The following is a 27,699-nucleotide window of genomic DNA, read 5'->3' as shown; positions in this document are numbered from 1 at the left end:
GGCTTGTTCCGCAGAGATCTGAGGTATAGTCCAGGTCTACTCCCTTACTAGCCATGTGATAGGTCACTTTAACCTCCCTGAACCTCAATTCCTTCATCTGCCAAATAGAATACTATTGGCATAAATGTCACTTGGTTTAAGAAAAGTTTTGTAAAGCTAAAAGTGCTATATTTTTTGCAAATAGGTTATTTGCATATTATTATTATAACATGGCACACTTTATGCTGTGTATAAAACACAGGCAGCAATATAGTTTTGGAATCTAATCTCCCACCCTCCAAAGCACTAATGCTCATGTAAGAAAATGGTATCTCCACCTATTCAAACCCTGACTGTCCTTCAAAGTCCATCTCAGCCTGTCTCAAAGCCAAGCACCCCCTTCTCCATAAAACTTTTCCTGATCCCCCTATTTCAAGATGATCACTTTCCACAGTCCTTTCTATTTTTGTGCTGTATTTTTCTTGTTCTCCTTTATATTAAATTGTGTATATCCGTATGTTCCCTTACTAGATTAGAAGCTCCATGAGTGTAGGCATGATATAATGTCTTACTGATCTCTCCTAGAATGTAGTACAACTTAGTAGGGGCTTAATGAATATCTGCCGTGTAAACAAAAGAGAGAATGAAAAGGATGATTTACCCAAGAAACTGCAAAGGCAATTATGGTCCCAGAACAGATATTGAGACATACACTTCCCTCCTTGTATTAAAAGGGTCAGGGGCCTACTATAATAATGGTGTTATACATTATCTAATATGGTCACTGTATCAGATATTTTAGCTTTTTTTCAAAAAAAATATTTTCAGACATTTCTCTCTGCCATAAGGTAAGGTTTGGGATAGGGCACCAGGAGGTGAGATTGAGAAAGGGAAGAGACAAGAAATGAATGTGAGAGTAAGACAAATTATCTTAATATGAAATGTATTTTTTAAAAATATTTGCTGCAATGTGGCTAATACGGAAATGGTTTGCGTGACTACACTTGTATAATCTAGATCAAAATGCCTGCCTTCTCAAGGAAGGGAGAAGGGGAGAGAAAGAATTTGGAACTCAAAATTTTAAAAAACAAATGTTAAAAATTTTTGTTTACATGTAATTGAGAAAAGTTAAATAAAAATTAAATGAAAAAATATTTGCTGACTTGAACAGCGCTTTAGAATTGGTAATGAAACAACAGTAAGTCACGTTAACAGTACTTAGCACTTCATGATTTGCAAGTGCTTTCCTCTTCCCAAACCAGTGAACAAGGAGTTTCACCCCCATTTCAGATGAGAAAACTGAGGCTCCCAGAAGTCACTGTCAGGAACAGCTCTCATTAAGCCGTGACCTGAATCCAAGACCATTCCTTTTACAGAACTCTTATCTAATCCTCCCAACAACCCCAGAAGCAGGTCGTATCAGTCAGGCAAGGATTTATTAAGCACTATGTGCCAGGCACTGTGCTAAGTGCCGGATAATAATGCAAACACTGTCCTCTGGTCAGACAAAGGAAACAGGGCCATAAAGGTTAAGTAACTTGTTGAGCTCCCATAGCTAATCAGTGAGAGTCAAGACTTGAACCTACTGGGAATCTAGACTCAAAATCCAGCACCCCTTGAATGAGACCACTCTGCCTCCGTCACATCACACGATACATGTAAACAACGTATAAAATAACCACAATACTATTCTGCTTCCTGATTTCTTTTTGCCCAAAGCACTAATTAACTCAGCATGGTACAGCAGAAAGAGTTAGGACACAGGAAGTTAGTTAAGTGATTTGCCCAAAGCAACATACAGTGCCAGGGCCAGACTTGAACTTCGGTCCTCCAGTTCCATGCTGACTATATCTTCCAATTAAGAGAGTTCTTAAAACATAATCCTGACCAGTAAAAGGTCATCCCTCTCCATCTGAACTTAGAGAATCCAGTACTTGCTGGTTGTGAAAGGCTCGTCATTGATCTGTCCCACAATCCCACCCAAAGAAGCCTCCAACAACCATGCTCAACAGCAGGCACAGTCACTCACCTTTGGTTCCAGTTGGGAAAATGGCAGCACTCACAGCTATGTGACCCTTGAGGACGTATGTGAAGCATTCCTGCAAAGCAAAAAGTCTAGTGAGCAATGGGAGCCCAGGGCATTAGCTGTAGGCAGGGATGAAGAGAAAGAACAAGTTCCTGCCTGACCTCTGGGTTTGGACACTTACGGTATTGTGCAGAAAATCACAAGAAAGAGGAAAAGGGGAGACGCAGGTCATCAAACTGATTTTCCAGAATCCTTTTAAAAAATGAACTTATAAAAGAAACACTCCAGAGAGATGACAACAAGCGCGACACTTAACAGGTGTATTACCCTTCAATATTTTCATTTGAGTCTCACAACAATACTCTTAAACAGGGAGGACAGGTATGATGAAATAATTGTATTATATGAGCTTCAGCCCCCTTTTCCACCTGAGGAGAAATGACTTGCAACAGCTACCAAGTGGTAAAACCAAGACTAGAAACTAGGTTGCCCTTTAAAAAAAATTTTAGTCATAACTTTTAATAATTACTTCATTTCCAAATATATCCTACTCCCCTCCCCTACTCCATCAGCAGGGGCGGGGAACCTGTGGCCTCAAGGCCACAAGTGGCCCTCTAGGTCCTTGGGTGCAGCCTTTTAACTGAGTCCAAGTTTTACTGAACAAATCCTTTTATTAAGGAGATTTGTTCTGTGAAGTTTGGATTCAGTCAAAGGGCCACACCTGAGGACCTAGAGGGCCACACGTGCCCTTTTGGCCACAGATTCCCCAACCCGAGTCCTAGATCTTGTAACAAAGAACAAGAAGCAAGAAAAGGCAGCCCAAATATCAACCAAGTCTCATAAGAACATGCAATATTCCACACCCATCAAGCCCCACCCACCTCTGCAAAGATGGAGGTGCATTTTCTCATCTTTTCCCTGGGGCCAAGCTTGAACCCAAGACCCCTCTTAGTTCAGTGACCTTTGCACAGCCTCCAAACAATGACACCTCACTTTAGAAAGCCACACCAAGAGCTCAGTGCTAAAACAGAGTTCTTTACAAAGTGCCAGTTTTCAAAATGAAAAAGAGAAAGGGTCCAGAGACAAGAGAAGTCAGCTTAGGAAGTCAGCTCAAATGAAATTATACTTCTAAATTATTTAGCTCACTGCTTGGCATACAACAAGTACTTAATAAATGTTGGTTTCCCTTACTACCCACCCCCACTCTGTATTTTGTGAACCCAGGTTCTGGGAGAATCCCAGCCTGCCTATTCACCTTGGTCTAAGAAAGTACTCAATTTTTTAAAGAACTATACACACTGTATCAGAAACACAACAGCACCTATGTACAAACTGTGGGATACAACCCAACCAGGTAAGATGTAAATGAATTCTGGACCAAAGGAGTTTTCAAAATCAAACCTACTTGGCCAAAAAGAGGTAAGAAGATGTACTTCCCTCCTTTCTTTACAGATAAGAGTACTACGAATGTGAAGTAGCACATATTCTGTCTTCTCTTTCTCTTTTTTAATCTTTGTTATGAGGGAAGGCTGAATGAGGAGGAGAGAAATATATTCAGAAATGAACGCAATGTAAAAGCAAAATGTATCATATAAATAAGATAAATTTTTACAAAGAAAAGTCAGAAAATTTCAAGTCTCAATTAAAAAAAATCAACCTTCAGGAGACAAGAGTCCATCACTAGAAAGATCCATTGTTCTCAGTGATTCAACATGTTAAGACTGCCAGCAGAAACAAAGTAGAGTCTTTGTCACCTTGACCTTAAGAAAGAACCTTTAAAATCTCTGCAAATGTTCTGGGCTTTAATAATCAATCAAACGACCTCATAAAGCTGGTAATCCTGACTCCATGGTAACGAGCTATTTCACTGACCTACATATAATTTTACTGATTTCCAGAATCTCTTTCATAAAAGTGATGATCCTTGTTAAAAAAAAAATCAGAAGCTTTTCAAATTCTTTGTCACTATATCCTGGAAGTCCTTACCTTTTCATACGCTGATGGGGTCCCAAAGTGCATAGTCCGTGTCACATCCGTTGTTCCATCCCTTTCCAAAAAGGACAAAAACAAGTCGAAAATCAATCCAAGCCTTTGTTGGAAAGGAAGAGGAAGTACATTCTATCTACAAATGTACCCAAAGTGGGAAGGCGCACAGGCAGCATCCTGAAACAGACCTCTTGGCCCAGGAAAAATCTACTATTTGGTAGGAGATGCCACTAATGAGAGAGAAACCTGTATCCTGTAGCAGGCAGAAAGCAAATATCCCAGCTGGGACTGGCCAAGGTGAACAGGGACTGGAGGTTCAATGCTTCAACCTAAAACATAGACATATGCATGAAGGAGAGACCCTGCATGCCTGAAAGCACGGTCATTCAGAAGATAAAAAATCAGGGATAAAAGGGGACTTGGGAGATATCATTTGGTCCAGCTGCACTCACTTTATAAATGAGGGCAATTTAGACCCTGAGAGAAGAAAAATAATTTGCCCAAAGCCACACATTCAGTTAGCAGCAGTCCTGAGATAAGAACCAAGGCCTCCTGTCCCCCTCCCCCACCCCACACACAGCTCTCACATATCGTAGTAGATAAAATACATGCTTTATATGCTGAGAGAACCCATTACCTATGCCATTACCTGTGCCAGCCCCACACCTTCAATCATAGGATATTATTACTAATAGCTAGTCCATTAATTCAACTGGAAAATTGTATTTTCTAAGTTAACGGGATAAAGGGATGGTTTCTTAATTAAGTTTTCCATTATCATCAACCCCCATTTCATTTGGGAATGAGGCATTAAAAGTTACTGCTCTAGGGTGTGTCTCAAATCACCAGCAATTAGTCACACATACATATGCTCCTTAATTTATACATATGCTCTCCCTCCCTCGCTCACATCCTCCCACATGAAAGCTGACTCAAATCTCAGCAAATTCTCTTCTAGGAGCCCAACATGGAGGTCAATTGTGTATATAACAGGTCACAAGAATGAACCATTCAGAGGTTCAGAAGTATCACTCCTCTTTGCTTGAGGGCTCCAAGTCAGCTGCTGCCCATTGTTTACCAAAGAAGTTTCAAATAGTTCCTAGAAGCTTAGTTGTTTATGAATATCAAAGAGCTCCTTGCTGATGACTAATATTTCTACCAAACTATCCTCTGTGGGAATGGAAACACAACTGTGACATTTCAAGGGAAAGGGATAAGTCATGGAAGGTTCTTCCATTGGGAGGAAATACAGAATGGAGAAAGAGCTTTCAGCTGGAGTTAGGTAACTGGGTTATAAATTCCCCTGATATTGACTGACTCAAATTTTCCAAGTTACTTACTTGTACTGGGCTCCTGAGTCTATAAGGTATACTTCATTCAGGGATAACGTTCTATTCGTCTCTGGGACTGGCCTAAGAAAGTAAATAAAAGTTAATTATTCCAGCTATTCTTATCCTATCAACTGGAGAATCAATACCTCTCCCCAACTAGACTACAGTCATCCCAATTTGAGAGACCATGTACTCATACATCTTTGGATCACCCTCAGGGCCAGGTAAATTCCTGGGCAACATTCTATGTGCTCAAATATTTACTGATTGGAAGTGAAATGTGTTGTGAGAGGTCCCATAGTCATATTCCATATGTTGCACTTGCTTTTTGCCTTCACCATCAAGAAAAACTCTAGATTTCTCGGTATAACTCCATCTAGGAGTCACCCAGCATTGTCCCTCCACATTATCCATATCTGGGTGGATAAGAATGGTTTCTAGTGGGTCCATCACCAGAGAGACCCATTGTTCTTAGAGATCTTTATCTTCTCTTCAATCCAGCATTATCACACACACCCCCATTCTCAGTCCTCAACACTTACACATTTTTCTTTCCAAGATCATGAGGAAAACATTGTTCATTTTTCCAGGCTTAAAAACATGTGTGTATTGGGCGGGGGGGGGGGGGGAGTTGTGTGTTTCTGCTGGTAAACATTGGGATCATAGAACACGTTCATAAAGTGGAACTGAGATACAAAAAAAAGTTATCAGCATCCGTGTTATTTCAATGTCATTGCCACATTGCTAACATCACAAAAGTTTGAAATGATGCAGAATTCTAAAGTCACTGTAATCGCCCATTACAATTAAACACAATTTTCAGGTTATGTCTGCTAGGAAAATTCACAATCTGAGTAGAACTCGGAAAAAAAAAACTGAGACGGTTTTTATAAGTTGTGGTTTGGTTTGGTTTTGTCTCACGTTTTTTGGGGGGAAGGTGGGGGGGGAAGAGGGATAATTTAGCTCTTATGGCTCATATCCCCTAACTAGTATTCCAAAAGATATACTGATGCCTAAGGATGCAGCATATACACTGAGACAATACAACAGACCTGAATTTCATTCTCTCAGACAATGAAGAAACAGCTGGTGTGACACTACACCCTTCCAGAGACAGTTGAGAAAAACACCCAGGCTACCTATTTGCAATCTACTATACACTGACCTAGAAGCAGCTAGGTGGCTCAATGGATAGAGTACTGGGCCTGGAGTCAGGAATTCCTGAGTTCAAATCCAACCTCTCTTACTAGCTGTGTGGCCCTAGGCAAGTCACTTAACTTCTGTTTGCCTTAATCCACTAGAGAAGAAAATGGCAAACCACTCCGGCACCTTTGCCAAGAACATCTCATGGATAGTACTGGTGTGCCATGGTCCATGGGATCATAAAGAGTTGGACATCAATATGCTGCCAGAGAGAGTCACTGGGTGAGTTGGTTTTGCTTAATTAATGGTTTTTCACTACAGTGGAAGTATCATTTCTGCAGCTGAGGTGGGTGAGGAGCAAGGGACAGGAATAAGCATTTATTAAGCACCTACTATGTGCCAGGAACTGTACTAAGCTCTTTTACAAATATTACCTCATAATAATGAAGAATGTTTATATAATAATTAATAGATTAAATTAATGATTATATATTATAATAACATAATAATCCTAGCATAATTATGGGATGGCTATCCAGATGTGGCTGTGATATAAAACAAAAGTCATAAAAAACAGAAAAGAAAACGAAAGAGAATGGCCTGAGACTGACTGGTCATTAGAAGCCTGTAGGTGAAAGCCCCAATTTCTAAGATGGCATTTCCTTCCTCCTTGGAACAGTTTATCCTAGTCTAATTTATCATTATTTGCATATGCATCTTATCACCCCCAATAAGATTGTAAGTTCCTTAAGAGAAGGAACTTTGTCTTACTCATCTCCACATCCCCCCCAGGGCCTAAGTGCTAGGACCATAGTGGGTGCTTAATAAATGATTGCTAACCTGGGCTAATAAAGGTGTATTAAATTAAATCAAATTTGTACCCAGGAGAAGATCCTTTGAAATTAATGTGCTGGCATACTGTCCTTTCAGGGAGGGTTTGTATATCCTTAGAATGCCTTCAATAAAGTTTCTGGGTTCTCCAAAAGACTGTCCAACTCAGTACTGAGGAAGGGAAATTCTAGGTCTTCCCAATTTGATCATCAGATCATAGACTTAGAACTGGAAGGTAACTCAGAGGCGATCGAGTCCACCCTTCACTTGAGAACAAAGGAAACGGGAGCTCAGGGAGATGAAGTGAATTACCCAAAATCACACATGTAGGATCAGAGGTGAGTTTTGAATCCAAGTCCTCTGGTTTCAGAGAACTCCAATGCTACCATTTATACCTAGGGACTACAAGAGGCAGGCTAAAAGGCCATGGATTTATCAGCCATCAAAAGGGCCTTCCCTCCCTACTAAATGGGATGGGTACAAGGGAGGAATAATGTATTTCCCCTAATCTAACATTCTGGATGGAAATCTAGCATGGGTGCTAACAGCCTCTCACAAAGTAACTTTTCTCCCCTGATCAGACTCCGCTATGGAAGCAGCAACAAGGCCACTGGCAGGCTCCTCCATATCCCTTACGAGTAGTGAATGATGGCGCCATTGGGTCCAGTACTGGAAATGGTTGGAAAGCTGAGGTCCACAAAGTCAGCCTGCTGCCTGAAACAGAAAAATTCTGTCAATCTCAACTGGCACTAACCAGACACCTAAATGCCCCTCAGGAACTGACTGCTTTTAACCCATCTCATTGTTTATGTCCCACACATAGCCTGCCAGCCTTTCAGTCTGCCCACCCCAGAAGCCAACAGGAGATCAAAAGATCCAAAAAATACTAGAATTTCTCACCTACGAAATTCCTCTGCCTTGTCTGCTGCTGAGATCTCTGTCACAGTGCCTTTGGGAACCTGACAAGGAAGTAGAAAGTAAATCATCTGGAAAATTAAAACTTAATTCAATTACCTTGCACACATAGGAAGAGGGGCAAGATAAAGGCTTAATTCATTCTAAAATCTTGGATTGCAGATAGATACAGTTCTAAAAGATACAGCATATGCCCTCTTCAGTTCAGTGTGTGCTTGTGATTTTTAAAGTACCTAATTTAACTAAATTGCTTGAACTGACATATACCTATGGTATGCTGGATAAAAGCTCTGGACTGGGAGCCAGGAGACCTGGATTCTAATTCTGATTCAATACAAACTAGCTAGTGTCCATGAGTAAATCACTCCCCAAACTCTCTAGATCTGTCTCATCTGTAAAATGTATGGATTAGACTACAGTTAAGTCCCAAGTAGTGAGAATAATGAATCCCCTGAAATGGTTGCATGTTTTTGAATTTCCTTATTCGAAGTTATAATTATGTAAAATATGATAATTGGTTCCAGCCCAATGGAAATATGCAGCATAAATAATGTAGCCAGTTCAGAGGCTTCATTATTCTCACTAATCAGGGCCTAGCTGTAAATCAGGGGTTAACTAATTTTTGTGTCCTGGGCCCATTTGGAAGTCTGGTGAAGCCCCTGAGCCCCTTCTCAGAATAATGTTAAATGTATTTAAAAAAAATACACAGGATCACAAAGGAAATCAATTTATGTCAAAATAGTTATCCAAAAAAAATTTTAAGTTCAAAGACCTTAGGTCAAGAACTCTTAGAATTAAATCACTAGGTTCCCACCCTCACCTGTTCCAATTTTAATTTTCACTAATGTATTTTTCTGAAGAATAAATAATACTAAAACTTCCAGTAAAGTCCTATCCTCATCAAGTAGGATGGTGACCCTGGGTTCTAGGTTATGTCAGCACAACACAAGCTCTTATACCCCTACCAACAAGGAGAAGTTTCGAACATGGATCCAATGACAAACCATCATCTACAAATGAGCCTAGCTAAATATGGAGGTGTTCATCATGAGAAGGTTGATGGTTCTGGTCATGGTAACTCATCAACAGTCTGCTAAGGGATAGAGAAGGTGTGATCTGCATCAGAAGACAGCATATTCACACCAATAAAATCTCAGCTCCTGAAAGTATCCAAGCATATTCCTATGGGGCTTCATGGTTTTCAAAGTACTTCCATGTATCCTGTTTCATTTAATTTTCAAAACCATCTTGCATGAGGCAGGGCAGGGAGGTTCAAAACACAGTTGGGGAAAGAGGCTCATAAGGTTCCTGGGGCTTGTCCAAGGTCACAGAGCTGGTGAATGGGCAGAGCCAGTCAGTCAGTAAGCAATGAATAAGCGTTTACTTGGTGTCAGGTGCTGCGCTAAGTGCTGGAGTTACAAGGAAGGCAAAAACACAGTCCCTGTTCTAAAGGCGCATATGTGCTAACTTCCAGGACTCAAATCCAGGTCTTCTTGATTCAAATCCAGGGCTCTTTCCATGATTAATTAGCTACCTGCAAACTTAACTACTACATAAAAGGACCGCCAAATTTAAAAGTAGACTGTAAACAAAAATGGTAACAAGTCAGCCTCCTGGGCTTCATTTTGAAAAATACATGAAAAGAAGAATTCTACAAGGGCAAACAGAATGGAATTGTGAGTGCTCTAAGGCAAGTCCTCCCCAAGGAAAAATGACTGGCCAAGACAATATTTTCACCCTTACCTCTCCTCCCACATCCTCTTCTCTGAACCCCCTTAATAAAATATTCAAAGTGGAAGCAATTTTTTTTGGTAAAGTCCCATCATCACCAGGACCAATCCTAAAAAGTATAACAAACAAGCAGGGTTCTCCCCTGGAATTAAACCCCTGGTTTAGAGGGCAGGAAGAGAATTCCAGATTCACAGATGTCAAATACAGATTCATCATGGGCTCTACAAAAATATGTTACAGGGAAAAAAAAAAAGAACTAACCTCTTTCTCCAGCCAGTTAAAGAGCTCACAGAGGGCAACGGCATCTTTAATCTATACAAAGAATGATAAAAACAGAGGCATAATTGATGCTGAGAATTAGAAACAGAAAGAGAAGAAAGGGGAAATCTCAGCTTTCCATGAGGCATCTTGGGCAGCTAATGAACCGCAAAGGAAGCACCCTCCCCTGAATATGTCTCAGCAGTGCCACAAAACTCGTGCCTGAATATGCAGAGCCCACCTCGTTTTTCTAGAGGAGGGAAGCAACAACAGTTCTATAGGAAAGATATAATCAGAAAAGGGCCACTAGGACCCCAAGTCTCCCCTGCTTCCTAGCCATCTCTGCAACAAACAAGGCAGATAGAAAAACAAATCATTTCAGACACCAGACTAAGATGGACCATGACAATAACGGAACAGCAGGCAAACCACAGACTATTCCTAATGAGGCCTTGCTGACTCGGGCTCAGGGTCATTATAAAGACTCCTAAACCTAAAGCGTTTGTGTACCTTGTGGAACTGGAGACACATCCTAAACCTTTACTCACATGGGCTCTCCTCATGCCTTCTGACTCTGTGGAATTCTTCACAGCCTTTGAGATGCATATTGGGGTATACGGCATGCAGCAGCGGTGTTCCTACAGCAGAAGGCACCATTTGATTAGAATCCATCAGGGTCATCTCTCTACTCACAAAAAGAAAGGACATGAACAATGACCTCTGGGGAGCACAGTCATGCTCTAAAGAACCACTTTTGTGAAGAACCCCTTGCTAAGGGCTGTAACTCTTACCCTTTGTATTTACAAAAGGCTATTACTCTAACACTAATAGGAGACACTAGTCTTTTGTTCATAATACAAACGAGTAAAAGGTCTTTTGTTCATAATATAAATATTAAGTAAATAATACACAATACAAAATAATAAGTAAATAATACATAATACAAAAATTAAGTAAAATAAAATGAGACACCAACAAGGAAGACCCATTAAGGATGCTATGAAAGCAATTCCTGTGCTGGGTAAGAGGTTGAAGTAGATGATGTCTAAGGTTCCTTTCAATTCTGAGAAATACTCCTACAAGGAAAACCAGGAAAAAGGGAAACATGGTAGAGAACATTCAAGTAAAGATCAGTGGCAAAATAATTGATGTGATTTTTATCATCATAGTATGTGCTATTGAAGAAGCAATGTGGCTTTATAGAGTAGGCCTCAAAGCCAGGAAGATCTGGGTTCAAATCCTTCCTATAGGACACTGAGCAAATGACTTAATCGTTCAATGTTCAAAGTAATTCTCTAAGACTAGAAGTTGCAGTAAGTTGTTGAACTGCACTAGTGGAAGGTGTTTCATCACCCAAAAGTTCCTGATACTAAAGACATCGTAAGTACAGTCTCTGGACCTATCCCTAATATACCATAGACCAAACAGGGAGAAATCATAAGAAGTTTAAAGAAAGAAATTACAGGCCTCGCATAGGAGTATGGCAAGGTTACAATGAGAGACTTCAATTTTCCAAACATCTGTTCAATGGTACTATTTCTCTGCCAAAAGCAGCAATAACAATTTCTTAACCTGCCTTAATGAAAATTTCATCCTTCAAAAGATCCAAGAAGGATCCAAGAAGGAGGAATTTGATTATAAATCTGATTTATAAAGGTAAGGGCTGATTACGGGGATGCAAATGATAGGAACCTCAGGATTCAAAAACTCTAGAGTTTGTGATAGAAGATGAAAAAGAAATGTTATCCAAAGAGACCAATGCAAATACAAAAAAAAAACACTCGCCAACGAACTTTACTTTTCAAAAGATATATATGGAAGATAAAAGGAAAAGTGGGCAATGGGATGAATACAAAAGTGTGGCCCAACCCTATGCCCACAGAAGGCATAGATACACAGAGAGATAGGTACTTGATAATGGAAAGAGAGAGAAGGTAGAGCTCTCTAATTTTTATTTGATTTCTGTTTTCTCTGTCCAGGAGAATGACCTTTGGATAGGGCAGAATAAAATAAAAATAGACAACAGGAAGTTGATATCCAGGATAAATAGTAAGGGAACAACTAACTGCTCTTAATGAATCAGGTCATGTGAACCAAATGAAATATATCTCTGAGTTGGGGGAGAGGGGAGAGTAGGGATGGAGAGGCAGGGTGGATTGATGTATGTGACTGCTGAACCACAGAAATTGACAGATGAAAGGTCGTAGAAAATAAAAAAGGTACTACAGGCCTAGAATATGGTCTTGATTTTCAAAAAAGAAAAGAGAATAGAATCTGCAAAACAAAAATTAATGAGCTTCATTGCAATTCCGGAAAAAATTCTAGGATATATTATTAAAGTGACAACTAACCTCTGTTTGGGAACAAACAATTCCCAAAGGAAGACTTTCAAACTGACGGAACTGAGGGGATTAGGACAGCAAGTGGTTAATTGTGGAACTTGAGTGAACCACAGATTCCATCTTGTGACTCAATTCTGAAGCTAGTTCCCTTTATATTCAATTATGGGTCTAGTCCAAATTCTGTCTTGTGGGAAAACTTTGGGGGGCAGCTAGGTGGCGCAGTGAGTAGAGCACCAGCCCTGGAATTAGGAGGACCTGAGCTCAAATCCAGCCTCAGACACTTGACACACTTATTAGCTGTGTGACCTTGGGCAAGTCACTTAAACCCAATTGCCCTGACTACCCCCCTCCAAAAAAAAAAAAAAAACTTCTGTTTTGTTTGAACTTAGCCTTATGTGGCTGGAAAACTGGACCACCTCCACCTGCTGTCTAGAGACCCTTAACTAAAGACCTAGGTTGCTCTGACAAGAAACCTGGTCAGATCCAAAGACTGTGGCAAGGAGTTTTCTCACAACTGTACATCTCAAGCAACCTATGTGTCTTATCTGAAAACTGACTCCATATTGATCACCCAGCTATTGTCTCCATGTTCCTCTGATTGTTCACAGATACCTGGGGAGAGTGCGATACCTCCTTTTCTAATTTCAGGGAATTACACCTATTCACTCAGCTTCCCCCAGCTTAGGAAGTCCCTATTTTTTCCTCCAAAAAAAAATCAGATTACCTAGTATTGTACCTTGGTTAATTGTTTTCTTTTAATTAATTGGTCTAATTTTATTGTTTTTAATGTATAAAAGTCTATCTCCCCCTGTACTTGGGGTCCAGCCCTAAGTCGAGGAAGAGGCCTAGTCCCAATTTACTGGGCAACTGCAGGCATTGCCTAATAAATCAATATGCTCAGAAGATCAAACCTTTGTTTCCTCAGTCACTTTATCTTTCACTCACCATAAAATTTGTTGCTGTTCAGTGTCTGTGATACCATATGCAATTTTCTTGGCAAAGATAATGGAGTACTTTGCCACTCCTTCTCCAGTTCATTTTACAGATGAGGAAACTGAGACAAATAGGTTTAAGTGATTTGCCCAGTCACACAACTAGTAAGCATCTGATTTTAACTCAGGTCTTCCTGACTGCACGCCCAGCCCTCTATTCCACCTTGCCACCTAGCTGCCCCCAAACTACTAGAAATCCTATGAAAGACTGCTTCAGATCACTCATAAGAGAAATATGTATTAAAAACAACTCTGAAGTTTCATCTCATACCCCGCAAATTGACAAAGATGAGAAAAAATGGAAATAATCAACATTGGAATGGTTGTGAGATAACCTTAAAATTATACTTTAACCTAGAGGGCAAGGCACAAAGAAGAACCCTATCTGCACTAAAATATTTCTAACAGTAGCATTGTATGTTTGTGTGTGCACGTAGTGGGGGAGGTGGGGTCGCAGCAAAGACCTGGCAGCCAACAACCTAAGATTCCACTCACTGGGGAATAGCTAAATATATAGTAATGCATGAATGTAACAGATTACCACACCACAAGAAATTGTGAATATTAAGAATTCAGAAAAGTATGGAAAGACACACAGACTGGTACAGAGGAGCATAAGCAGAACCAGTAAAGCAATATATGCGAGCAAAACAACAATGTAAATATGAAGGACAAAGTGAAACTAGACACTATAATAATCAAGCTTGTCCCTGGATAAAGGTTGGGAAAGTGTAGCTTTCCTTCACCTTTTTTTGGAAAGGTAAAGGACTATTGAGTATGGAATATTGCACATACTATCCGCCATCATCAATGTGTAGTTTGGTTTTGCTAAATGGTTTTTCCTTTCTTTTTAAATCTTTGTTTAAAAAGGGATGACTTGCTAGAGATGGGGGAGAGAAAGAGGGATATATTCAGAAATGAATATTATGTAACAAAATGCATGTGTATGTAGGTATACACATGTATGCATATATACGTATGTGTATATACATTTATGGGTGTGTGTGTGTGTATATATATACATATATATATATGTATATATATATATATATGTAGTATGTGTATTGATATGATATGATATGATTACTAAGTATCAGAAAAGGAAGCAGTGATTACAAAGAGCCAGCATGGCTCCATCAAGAGCAGGTCATGGCAGACTAATGTCCTTTCCTTTTTTTGACCAAGCTATTAAACTGGCACACCAGGGTAATGCGTAACATACGGAATCTAGGTTTTAGCAAAGCATTTAATGAAATATCTCAAGCTATTCTTATGGAAAAAATGTAAGAATGTGGGCTGCATGACCATACAATCCAATGGATTCCAGAGTCATTGAATAGCCAGACTCAAAGAGGAATCACTGATAGTTTGATGTTAGATTGAAAAGGGGTTTCCAGTAAAGTGGACCAGAGAGCTGTCCTTAGGCCTGAGTTGTTTAACATTTCTATCTATGACTGAGTTAAAAACAAAGATAGTATTCTTTTCAAATCTTCAGATGAAGCAAATCTAGGAGGGGTAGCTAAAACATAGGAGGACAGGATCCAAAAAGGTCTTGACAGGCTACAAAATAGGCTAAAACTAATAAGATGAAATTTAATTGGGATAAATGGAAACAAATTTGGATTTAAGAAATCAACGTCAGAAGAACGAGAGAGGAGGAAGCATTGAGCCAGACAGGAATTCATCTGAAAAAAATCTGGAGGATTAGCGGACGGCAAATTCAATATGATTAACAGTGTGATATGGTAGCAAAAAAGTAGGGAGGGGGAGAATGTGTTCTTGGGATATATTGAGAGGCATAACTTCTAGGAATAAGGAGGTGATAGTTCCTCTGGACCCTGGACCCTGTATGCCTGGACGCCTGGGTTCAGTTTCTGGGTGCCCTTGTTTAAGAAGGGACTTTGAAAAGCTAGAGAGCACCCAGAGAAGTACAACCAGAATGGTGAAGGGGCCCATGCTCTATGAAATAATCAGTGAAGGAACTCGAGAGAAGGAAGCTAAGGGGGAATATAACTGCCTTCAAGTCTTAAAAAGCTGGCATATGGAAGGGGAAGTCGATTTGTTCTACTTGGTCCCGGAATGCAAACTAGAGGAGTGGATGGGAATTAGAAAAAGGCAAGTTTAAGCTTGAAGTTAACAGAGTAAACCTTTCAAACAACCAGAGCTATCTGAAGGCAAAGCAGGCTTTCTCAGGAGAGGTTAATTCCATCTCGCTGAAGGCATTTAATTAAAGCCTGGATGAACCCTTATTGAGTATGTAATAGTAGGGATTCTTTTTATAAACAGTTTGAACTAGATGACTAATAAGGTCACTTCCAGTTCTGAAAATCTCTGACTCAATCTCTCCTTAATCAATCTATCAACAGGCATGTAAGTACCTACCACGTGCCAGGCACTGTGCTAGGAGCTGGGAATAAGACAAGACAATGAAATCATCTCCACCTTCAAGAAGCTTACGTTCCATTAAGGGTGGAGAGAGGGAATATTACTTATCCTAGAGCCAGCACTGTGCCAGATTTCTGATTGTTAACAGTCTACGTAGCATCTAAAAGATCCCCACGATGATCAGTTCAATGAAAGACCACATCTGATACTTATTTCTCTACCAGTGTGGGTCTTTTTATCAATGCACAGAACAGAATGCTTTCTCTGGTCTCAGGAACCCAGTGCTGGTGGGGACTTGCCAGCAAGGCCTCTCTTTCCCAGGAATGACACTATAATTGGTGAACCACATCAGATACTGATTATTGAGAACAGACCATAATAATTTAGGGGAAATTCAAAAATTAGGCCTATGTAAATTATGAAAAGAATTACAATTCTACTTTGACATTGTCCAAGATAAATTATAATCACAGAATGTTAGCACTTCAAAGACTTCAGGATCTTCAAAAATCATCTAGCCCCACACTCTCACTTTGAGGGCTAGCCCAAAGTAAAAATAAATAAATTACTAAAACAAAATAAATTTTAAAATAAAAATAAATAAACCAAGAACCAGGTCTCTCCAATGTCAGTTCATTACACCTTCCACCAAAGCTACTATACTTCTTTTTATCATCCAAAATGCTACTTAAGCCTGAAAGAATTATCTATCTCACATCCCTTATGCATGCCACTACCACCCCTTAGCCAAGCAGGACAAGGAATACCTCTGTTCAAAAAAAAAAATTTTTTTTAATTGACAACATCCAATTTGAATCATTATTCTTTTTTATTTTCACCAAAATAAAATTAACTTCAGAAGGAGAGTTCTAACATATTAGAGTAAATAAGATATTTAGTTGGCACAGTAGGTGTCACTATTACAACAGAAAGAAATATTCTAATGGTCACAAAAGGGATCAAAAGCATAACACATGCCACAACAAAGAACCTTTTTTTTTAAGAAAAAAACCACAAGTCTAAGCAATAAAATGCTTTCCCAAGATTCCTCCTTCCACTACCACACAGCTTCACTATTCTATTACTTCTCATCCCTCTCCAAACCCCAACCCCGGATTATTTTCCTTCCACCTTCTCCACTTCTACTTCTATGCTACTAAACACTCCTAGAGGAAAATCCCTAATCAGTGCAAACTTATGTTTTCCAGTCTCGTCTGGGCCCTCAGTGCTACATTCCAATCACTCTTTCCTGATCAACTCCCTCTCTTGAACTTTACTGAACACAATGACTGTTCTATGAACATGGTGATTGTTCTAAACCTCTTCTCAAGACACCACTACAGTCCCTCTCAAGTAAAGGCTCTGGCCTCAAACTTCACTGAAAGGGGGGAAGAAAGGTTGTCTTTTATTAGCTCCTTCTCCTCTCAATCCTCCATTACAAACCAATTCAGTGTCATTCCAAACACCCTCCCCTTGCTCCAATCTCAAAAGATGAGGTAATTATTCTCCTTTCACCACCAATCGCTCGATCTGTGTACTTGATCTTATACCCGATCCAATCTTCAACCTTTCTTTACCCACTGATGCCTTTCCTTCTGCTTTCAAACACGTCCAACTTCTCCCATCCTTAAAAAACTGATTTGGGCCTACCATCCTCCTCAAAGTACTAATATCTTTCCTCCCTTTCACAGCCAATGTCCTACAAAAAAAAAAAACTCAACATTGTGTGCCTCCGCTTTCTCACACCTCCCACTCAATTCTCACCCCTTTGTCATCTGGCTTCCTCCTCCCCAAAGTCTCCAGTGATCTGATTATTTATCAATCCAGATGCCCTTTCCTAGTTTTCAACCTCGTAAACCTCTCCAAAATTGGACAGTGTTGTTCACCCCCTCCTTCTAAATAGTTTCTCCTCTTTGGATGTTTGTGATACTGCTCTGTGGTATTCTTCCTACCTGCCTCATCTTCTCAATTGCCTTTGCAGGATCGACATCTGAGTCTCACCCTACCCCACCCCCCACAGGTGGGTATTCTCCAGGGATCCACCCTGGGTTCCCTCCTTTTCTCTTTCTGTGCTTTCTCTCAGTGACCTAATCAGCTTCCAAACAGTCAACTATCATCTCTACACACATGACTCTGCTAAACGTTTATTCATTCATTCATTTCATTCATTCGGCCCTCATCTCTCTCCAGAGCTCCTTCATTAACAACTGCTTGCTTAGACAACAACTCCAGGATGTCCTATAGACGTCTCAAACTTATTATGTCCAAAACGGAATTCATTACCTTTTCCTCTAAACTCATTCACTTCTCTATTTCTATCCTTCCAGTCCTTCCAGTCACCTAAGTTTGCAAAGTTGGAGCTGTCCACAAGTCTTTTATTCTCTCTCCTCTACATCCAACCGGTTGCCAAGTCTCATCCAGTCAACCTCCCCTAGATTTCTCTCCCCCATCCTCTTCTCTTTACTCTTACCATAATGACCGTCCTACAGACCTTCATCCCTTTTTACCTAGACTATTGCAATACCCTTCTAGTTGGCAGAGCTGGTATTGTAATACCTCTTCTAGTTGAGGGTCCACTAAACGGGCCTCAACCTAGGGTCCAGAATTCACTCATCACTCAAGCTCTAATACTGTGCCCACTTAGCCCACACACAGCATAAGGCTTGTGCTGATTTTCAGTCTTCTCCACAGCTCAATCACCCGGATAACAGGAGCCTGGCACACCCCTCCTCTGGACCCTGGTCTTTTTCAAAAGAAAAAGTATGCTTGCAAATGAATCCTTCACCCTATTATCTTTGCAGGGTTTGTGGTATTTCCCTATTCCTAGACATAAGTTCTTGCTTGGTTGTAAGGGGCAGGAGAGAAGGTTGTCACATGTCCAGGCTTCCAGACTCTTCCTCCCCTTTCTCCTTTGAGTCTAATTTGTTTCTAAAGAAACTGGACAAAACTAACATTCTGATCTGACAGTATTTTCCAAAGAAACTGATGACTGGAGAGCAGGGGGAAAGAGACAAGGGGGTTCAGTTCCAACAGGAACCATTGGGTGAGGTGAGTAACCTAACACAGTGGCATAATTTGAGGGATGGATCCAGGACTGGGAGCAAATGACACCCACCTTGGGAATGGCCTCACTCACAGCATAGCTGGCTTTGTCACTGATCCACACCTTGTCCTTTGGGGAGAGGCCAGTGCAGATGGCCTTGAGCTCAGTCAGAATGGATTTGTAAGGAACCACCTGGACTTTAAACTCATCTGCCAGGCTGGAGTTGAACAGTAGATGCTCTTTCACATCAGGTGCTTTGGTCCGGTCTCCGTCAATAAAGAGCCTGAGGAGAAGTGGGGCCAGGAGACAGAAGGAGAGAGAAAAGGAAGGAAAGTGAGGAATAAAGGAGAACAGCCATGAGCCAACAAAGAGTGTGGCCAAAGAACCCATCAGTCCCACAGACAGTATAACATACCACTACTTGTGTACTTATTATTATTTATGGTTTAGGGGATTTTATCTTCCTATTGGAGAGAAGCCACAGATATACAGCCTGGGGCAGCAGAAGGAAGACATTCCAAACAGGCAGCAACCCAGAGTCCAGTGGGGCTGGCAGGGAGAGAGTGAAGTGGAGAGAGAGGCCAGGTAATCTAGTTCCTTGGGGGAGAAGCTTTGCCCATTTTACCTGGCCACGATTAGCATGTCCCTAGACAGTGTTTATATAATCTAGTGCTAAGGCAAGCAGGGAGGCAGGAAGGGCAGGCCCAGGAGAAAAACAGGAAAGAAAAGTGAGTAGCCACGTGTTGCATTCACCTGATTGTGTCTGTTCCTATGATCGCATAGGAAAAAAATACTGGGTTGTGCTCCACATCTGATCCCCGGAGATTGAACAGCCCTGGAAAATAAAACAGAGGGGCCCCCATTACCTACTGAGCATGAAATATGAAACCAGTACCAGCACTGGGAAGAGAAAAGGGCTCAGGGACTGGCAGCCAAAGTCCACAGAAAAATAAACGCACAGGTCCAGAACTGCCTACATTCCATGTCTATCCATTGTGACTCATAGGGGCTTTTTTCACCACACGATGGCGCCCAAACTGTGTCTCCAGCCAGAAAGTTCACAGGCTCCAGAGGAGATGGGGATGGAGCCTTCGTAAGGAAATCCAGCCAAATGCCTGACAAAAACAGCTAGAGTGAGTAATTCCCCTTCCTTGCATTGCTTGGGGGTGCTCTCACCCCCAGCTCCTTTCTTTGCTCTGTTTGGTAGTACTCTACAAGGCTATCCAGGCTCACGATAGCAAGCTGAAGAAGAAGCCCCCTTCCCCCAATAGGGTAGGGCAGGAGTTTTCTCCCACCAACAGAAGGAGAGAGGCTCCCACTTGGTGCAGTGAGGCCATAAACAACTTCTAGGGAAAACAAGGAAACAAAACCACACACAAGTGAAGCCAAATAAAGGCCTTCCTCTAAGTCTCAATGAGTCCCAATTAGAAAAGCATCCCTGAAAACAGCCATTGTAGTATAGGAATGAAACTAGAACTGAGAAGCGCCACCCAGAATTTTGTCATGGAGCTGACCGCTGGCAAGAGCCTACCTGTCCTGCCCTGCCTTCTACCCAACCAAACAGGCCACTTCCCCCTCTGAAAAATGAAGGGCATGGCAGAGACGTTCCAAGGTCCCTTCCCACTCTGCATCTTCAGAGTCCTGTAAAATGAGGTTCAGTTCAGTCATTTTTCAGTTCTGTCTGACTCTTCAGGGCCCCATTTGGAGTTTTCTTGACTAGTGGGGTAGTTTGCCATTTCCTTCTCCAGCTCATTTTACAGATGAAGAAACTGAGTCAAACAGACTTAAGTGACTTGCCCAGGGTCTCACAGCTGCTAAGTGTCTGAGGCCAGATTTGAACTCAGGAAGATGAGTCTTCTGAGTCCAGGCCCAGCACTCTATCCACTATGCCACCTAGCTGAGGAGTCTAGACCTTTGCAGTCCCTTCCAGCTCTCATTACATGAAATCATGATCCTGTGGTAAGTTCCTTTTGCACATTAGATCCATCTCAGAGAATTAAAGAATTTGATAGTTAGAAGAGATCCTGCAGCCATACATGGGTTGGAACGGCTATAACACGCCCAATAAGTGATCATCCAGACTTTGCAAGAAGACCTCCAAGGAGAAGAAACCAGTCCATTCTACTGGAGATGGCTCTAATTGTTGGAAGTTTGTTTTGGTTTTTTTCTGACAATGCACCTAAATTCACTTCTCTACAACTTACACCTATTACTCTGAGAGTACTGTAACAAGGCTAACAATTTTGTAAGATGGAAAACAGGTATATAAGTTCCAGAGATAGTGGGAGGTGGGGAGGGGGAGTTTCTCTTGAGATTAAGATAAAAAGTAAGCTACCCTTCCACTCAGCAGAGAGCCAGAGAGAAAGCAAATGGACCTTATGAGATCCCTCCAAATCACATTCTAGGTGTTGATAAACACGGACTCCAGAATCAGGCAATTTCAGAGATGAAAACTGACAAATTCCTGTTACAGTTTATAGATCTAGCCAGAGGTCTCTGTTTCCTGTGGAGGAAAGAAACACCTGTAACACTGGAGAGGGAATGGTTTAATATGGCCTACAGAGAGTGATTTAGAACACTTAAGCCATACTTTTCCATTTTGGGATCCTTAATCCAAGCAGTTTCTAATGTTCAAGGACCAATAGTAGGTAGGTATCACTCACCTGGTTATTCTTAGCCTCTGAATTGTAATATTAATCCCTCACAAGCTAAATTCCCTCAGGTCTCTCCCACCATCCAATCTTAATAGACATTTCTTGTATGCATTTGGTACTGTAACTGAACCACTCTTCATTCCACAGCCTCTCAGTAAATAAAATGATGTGAGCGAAAAGATTCCAGGGAACCTATGATAAGATCAAGTAACACACTCAAACAGTGAAACCGGAGTACTCACATGCAATCTCATCCAGGGCAGTGACCACAAACCACACTACTTTTCTCTCCGCCATTTTCACTCGCAGGTCAGCAACCTTGTCCTTCCAGGCTATACCTAAAATATACAAAAGCCCTAAAATTAAGGCCTATTCTTCCAGGAAATCCTCTCACAGCAGAAGTGCTACCATAGTCTAATATAATCTTCTAGACTATAAATTCCATGGGGGCAGAGAGAGTGCCATATCAAATCCTCAACAATTCCACCAACATCCAACAAAATTTAAATTTTGGAGAAAAGGGAGCTTTTTTTTGCCCAAGAAAACAGGAAACATGGGTTCTAGTCATTCCCTTCCTTTTCCATTACTCACTAGCTGTACAAACTTGGACAAGTCAGGTAAGTTTTATGGTACTCAATTTTCCAGTTATTTTCAAGGGAAACTATAGCATTGCAGCAAAGGACCTTAGATAGTTTTCTCTCCCGCTGGAGCTTTTTCTAGTGGTTGGTAAAAGAGACCATTCTTTGCCTCATTTCTTACCTAGCCTTAATCACTGAATGGGTGTTGCCTCAGATAAAGTGAGACCTGGGAAAGACCTTAGCTTTAAAAAGCCAAGGTCTTCCACTGCATCCAGGGCGATCTCCAGTCATCCTAATCTATATTTAGACCCAAATGGCTCCAGAGGAGAGAGAGAGGCTGGTGACTTTGCACAGCCCTGCCACGCTTAAATCCAATTTGTTTACAAGTCACAACACAACCTCTTCGAGAACGAAGGACAAACACTAACAATGACGCTTGGTTACATTCCTCTATAAAATGGGGGTGATGCCTGAAAGTCTTGAAGGCCAAATGACAAACTGAGCTCCTGTCTAGCTCTAACAATCCCTACGATTTCCATTAAGAGCGATACTAATGAAAACACACTGCAGGCCTCTCGAGCAGATGTCACTGGCGAGAAGGGTCAGGTAATAAAGGCATGGTGGAACTCGAGTCAGAAGACATGGCTTTAAATCTGGAGCCTGCTGCTTACTGTACAGTCATGGGCAAATCACTTAAAACATCTAAGCCTTAAAAATGAGGGGCTTCATATATAACTGTAGTGAGGCATGGCACTAAGGAAAGAATAATATCTCTTTAGACCTGGGTTCAAATCTCAACTCTAACACTTCTATGTAGGTGACCTTACACGGGTCAATCAACCTCCCTGTGTCTCAGTTTCCTCATCTATAAAATAAGGAGATTGGACAGGATGTCCTCTGAAATCCTTCCTACCTCTACAACTATGAGATCCTATGACACTATATCTCCCCCACTAGATTGTGAGCTTCCCCTGTGTCTCTCCTCATTAGATTTTGAGGTCCTGAAGGGCAGGGACTATCTTTTGCCCTCTATTATATCCCCAGCACAAAGCACAGTGCCTGGCATACAGTAGGTGCTTAGTAAATGTTTATTGACTATGAAGCCAAAGCAGGAATGATATAGTCAGAGAGAGGGGAAGGGTAGAGTTGTTATTGTTTGTCCTTCATTTTCGAAGAGGACCAATTACATCATGAGGTGATGTCCTGACTTGCATGTGAACTGGATTAAAATGAGGCAGAGTAGCACAGAGTCATCAGCCTCACTCTTTCTTCCAGAGTCATCAAAGTCCAATGGCAGGACAAAAGGCAGGATGATCAATGATGGCCCAGGATGCGGTGGATGACCTTGGTATCTCCAATGTCTAACCAAGCTCTAAGAGCTCCACAGTACACGCTTCAGCCACTTCCATGGCCACTGGAACAAACTGTTCTCATTTGCCCATTCCAACATGCTAGACGTAGCCTTCACAGGCTTGGCAAAGACATTCCCCTAACTCACCAACAGGTTTGAGGCCTGTCATTTACCCTCAACCTGGTTTGGCCCATCAGCCAGGGTGCGGCCATTGTGCATGCTACACCTTCTTGGAGTCACCTTACTTAAGTATGACATACACGGCAGCTATGGTGATCCCCACCCAAGGGATCATGGCAGCATTGGTTTCACATTGGAAGAGGTCTTAGAGGTCGTGTAATCCAAACATTTCATATTACAAATGAGGAAAGTGAGGCCTCTGAAATAGACTGAAAACCTCTGGAGACGAGAACCAGTGACATGATTAGACTTATACTTTATGTGGAAGATGAAATGCAGAGGAGAGAGAAGGGATGCAGGAAGCCCAACTAGGAAAACCATCACAATAGGACCTGAACTAGGCACTGATATTTGAGAAAAGAAAATGGTAGCAGAAAATGTAGACAGTTAGGTATCAAAAGATTCAACTGATTAGATGTGGTATGATGGGAAATCAGAAGTTGAAAATGACTCTGAAATTAAGAACATGAGTGACTGGAAGAACAGTGATGTCTCACTGGAAATAAGGAAGTTTGGAAGGGGAGAGAGTTCAAGGGAGAAGGACAACGAATCCGGTTTTGGACCCAGTGTCGAGTTTGAGTAGTCTACAGGATATCCAGTTAGAAATATCTAATAGGCAGTCAGAGATGTAATACCGGAGCTCAAGAAACACTAAGGCTGCACATATAGATCTAGGAATTATCTACTCAAAGTGATAACCCCATGGGAGTTGATGAGATGACTGAAAGAATAAAAGAGGGCCCAGTATAAAGCCTAAGGATATACCCCTAGGTAAAAGGTGTGATATGGATGAAGAACCAACAAAGAGACTGAGAAGTGGACAGACTGCTTAGGAGGAGAGCCAAGAGGAAACAATGTCCTGAAAACCTAGAGAGAATATCCAGGAGGAAAGAATGGTCAACAGGGTCAAAGGCTGGAGAGAAGTCGAGAAGGTTGAGGACTGAAAAAAGGCCTTCAGATGTGGCAATTAGGAGATAACTGATAACTTTAGAGAGAGCAGTTTAAGATAAGTGATGAGTTTGGAAGTCAGACAACAAAGGGTAGGAGCAATATAGGGCAAAAGTTTGAGGAGGAAGTTGGCAAGTAACCACAGTTAATAATACTCTATTAAAATCATATCTGTTCCTATTAGTCAGATGCACAATTAGATATTACCAGCACCTGCACCTCTCAAAAAGACTAGCTGCAGCAAAACAGCTCCCCAGAAGCACCCCTTCCAATGCAAGAAGTTTCCTACCAGCCTCCAGCATTGGGATCTAGGGCATCTGTCAGTTCTGAAAGGCAAGTCAACTCCTGGTCTCTGTCACTACTTGCCAACAAGTTTGGTGTCTTCCAGTGGGGCAGGCATTTGGCGAACAAAGCTCACTACTACTCCCTTTCCCTCCTCCAAACCAAAGGATAGCTGGTGGGAGCCAAGGCTCCAGAAAAAATTCAAAACGTGCAGGGAGAAAATGTCAACCTAACCTTATGTCACTGGGCTTGTACACCAAGTACCCAATGGAGAAGCTGTAATCCCTCCAAGGGTGGAGAGCAGAAGAAGAAGCTGTGGGGTTCTACCACCCTGACAAAATGAAGCTTTGAGGATCACCTCTGGAATGCTCTTTAAAACACTAGCCAGGAGACTGGCCTTCCATACTATCTTCCCAGGACCCCTTCTGGGCAATGTGCCTAAATTCCACAAGCTACCCCACCTCCCTCTAAATTTCATAGCTAAAATTCCCTCCCTATCGCTTGAGTCTCACTCCCTTGGTGCTATGTGATATACAAACTCTACCTACAAATTCATCACTCGTTACCTACTACCAACACTAACGGGCTGTGAGGACCACCCTCTGCACCACCCCCCACCCCGAAACACACACACACACACACACACACACACACACACACACACACACACACACACAAAGTCTCCAGTTCACAATCTAAAATTTGAAGGGAGAAAAACAGCAAGTAAGCAAATACCACTTTAAGAGGGGCAAGGAAAACTCCCAGCTCTGCTCCCAAGAGTAAATAAATTAGAGGGGCAACAGCTAGCAACTCAGAACTAAAGAACATTGCCTTCGGAACAACAAGGAAGAAAAGAGCTATTCAAAAGAGTTTTGTAAGAATAAACCAAGCCTCATTAAGTGGCATTACAAGCTGAATGGAACCATTACTTTAATCAAATGCCGCATCATGCCAGGAGAGAGGAAAGTCTCATGACAGCTCAAAGTTGATTCTAGGGACTTTAATAAAGATGATGGGAAAGAGGGGAAAATGTGGAGCAGGAAAATCCGAGCACTAACCTGTATAATCCAGGCCCAGGGTTAGGAGAGGTTTGCAAGGGCGCTGAGGACGATCCGTCCAGATCTTGTCAACAAGATTCTCTTTGACAGGGACAAGATGGTGACCTGAACCTCTCAGGACCTTAGCCATCTTTTTCCATTGATCTAGGGAAATCAACAGTACAGTCATGAAAACACATTAGAGCAGAGGCAGATTGAATCTTCTTCCCCAAGTCAGTTCTTTTTCCACCCTTTCTCTGAAACCAGAAACATGGGGGAAGAGAAGGAACTAACCACACTGCCTTAGCTGGACCCCACCCCTTTCCTCCATCATAAAATCATTCTTTTGATTTGGTCTTTATATAACATTGCATATGGGCCAAAGATCATTGTATAGAGAAATCATAAGAACCAGGTTTTTGACATGAGTCTTCCTCTCCAGACCTCAGATTTCTCAACTGTGAAATGAGGTAAATGATTAGCTGATCTTTACTAAGGTTCCCCTCAGCTTCAGAATTCCATAATTCTTCTGAAACACAAACCTACTATCCATCAAGGCACATCTGTCATACTGTAACATCTCGGAAGGAAGTCAAGATTCTAGCAGGCACTTTATTACAAATCATATTCACTAACCTGATGGAATGATCAAAGGATCCACACCAACCCTGGATCCTTCAGGAAGTACACTCACCAACCAGTCCTCCTGAGTTGGTGTGTCCTTCAGACCTGGAAGGACAGGCAAAAATAATTCACAATTAGACGAAGATGGTACTGTCACCTAAAAAGAGACTAAGTACTGGTGATCCTATGTCAATGTTAATATTATGTTAATTAATCACTCTCCTCACTAAAAATAATTAGAACGCTTTAGGAAATTTGAACCTCATTAAGTCAAGGAAGAAGATCAGGAGATGGCTTTGACGGAAGGAGCATAAGAGATTTCAGCCAGATGACAAATCTTACTCCCATACCACCTCCCTGGCAAATACTAACCTTATTCTAAGGGAAATCCTTAGGAAATGGATAAATAGTCTCATCCCTGTAACCTCAGCAATCCTAATTTATCTACTCCTACTGACCAGAAGGAAGATGATAAATTGAAGAAAGATAAGCATCTATCAGGAACCAGGGCCCATCCACAATACTATTTCTTAAACAATGAGGAACTTCCAAGTGGTAAGAAATGAGGACTGTTACTTAAGGAATTCTGGACAGGGTGGGGCTGAAGGTAACCTCTCAAGGGCTATGCTTTATACCTTAAAGGTATCATACAAGGACCTGAAGAGCAAAGAGACATTTTAAAAGCCAGCAGTTCTGTAGAGGCCACCACAGACTTTTCTAATAACCTAAGTAACTTGAGCCCAAGTAACACCTCTCTTGAAAACTGGCAAAGACTGTTTCTAAGGAATGGGCTGTAAAAAAACAAATAATCAAAGTTCTCTTAAAAAAAAAACACTAGCGTCCTCAGTGTTAACACCTCAGTCTGTTGCTTTATTCTTTGCTCTCCACCTCCCCTCCCCCATTCTTTTTAAACCACCAAGCCACTTATTAGCCAAGTTTCTCTTTGTGTCTTTAATTCACAAGGAAAAGTCATGTGATTTCTAGAAACAGAGGGCAAGAAGTTTCTCCTTCGGCAAACCCCAGGGAAGACTCACACGTATTGGCTGGTCAAATCCAATCTATATGGCTCTACCCCCAGATAAA

General features: G+C 41.4%; 1 protein-coding gene across 3 annotated transcripts in view; it reads right to left on the bottom strand.

Moving 5' to 3' along the window:
* XPNPEP1 (X-prolyl aminopeptidase 1) overlaps positions 1 to 27,699 on the bottom strand; it is a 61,193-nt gene that overhangs the window by 6,149 nt on the left and 27,345 nt on the right. For all 3 annotated transcript variants that reach the window (XM_036736075.1, XM_036736076.1, XM_036736077.1), the window contains 12 exons: positions 26,629 to 26,721; positions 26,014 to 26,157; positions 21,859 to 21,954; positions 19,716 to 19,797; positions 19,035 to 19,245; positions 10,749 to 10,838; positions 10,204 to 10,254; positions 8,197 to 8,255; positions 7,933 to 8,010; positions 5,332 to 5,403; positions 3,992 to 4,052; positions 2,009 to 2,078 (listed from right to left, as the gene is read on the bottom strand). In XM_036736075.1, coding sequence (XP_036591970.1) covers positions 2,009 to 2,078; positions 3,992 to 4,052; positions 5,332 to 5,403; positions 7,933 to 8,010; positions 8,197 to 8,255; positions 10,204 to 10,254; positions 10,749 to 10,838; positions 19,035 to 19,245; positions 19,716 to 19,797; positions 21,859 to 21,954; positions 26,014 to 26,157; positions 26,629 to 26,721 — 1,107 coding nt within the window. The remainder of the gene's footprint in view (positions 1 to 2,008; positions 2,079 to 3,991; positions 4,053 to 5,331; positions 5,404 to 7,932; positions 8,011 to 8,196; positions 8,256 to 10,203; positions 10,255 to 10,748; positions 10,839 to 19,034; positions 19,246 to 19,715; positions 19,798 to 21,858; positions 21,955 to 26,013; positions 26,158 to 26,628; positions 26,722 to 27,699) is intronic.

Source organism: Trichosurus vulpecula, chromosome 8 (assembly GCF_011100635.1).
Source record: "Trichosurus vulpecula isolate mTriVul1 chromosome 8, mTriVul1.pri, whole genome shotgun sequence".
NCBI classification, from domain to species: Eukaryota; Metazoa; Chordata; class Mammalia; order Diprotodontia; family Phalangeridae; genus Trichosurus; species Trichosurus vulpecula.
Note: the sequence above shows the minus strand (reverse complement) of the source record. Positions and strands in the feature narration are given on the sequence as shown.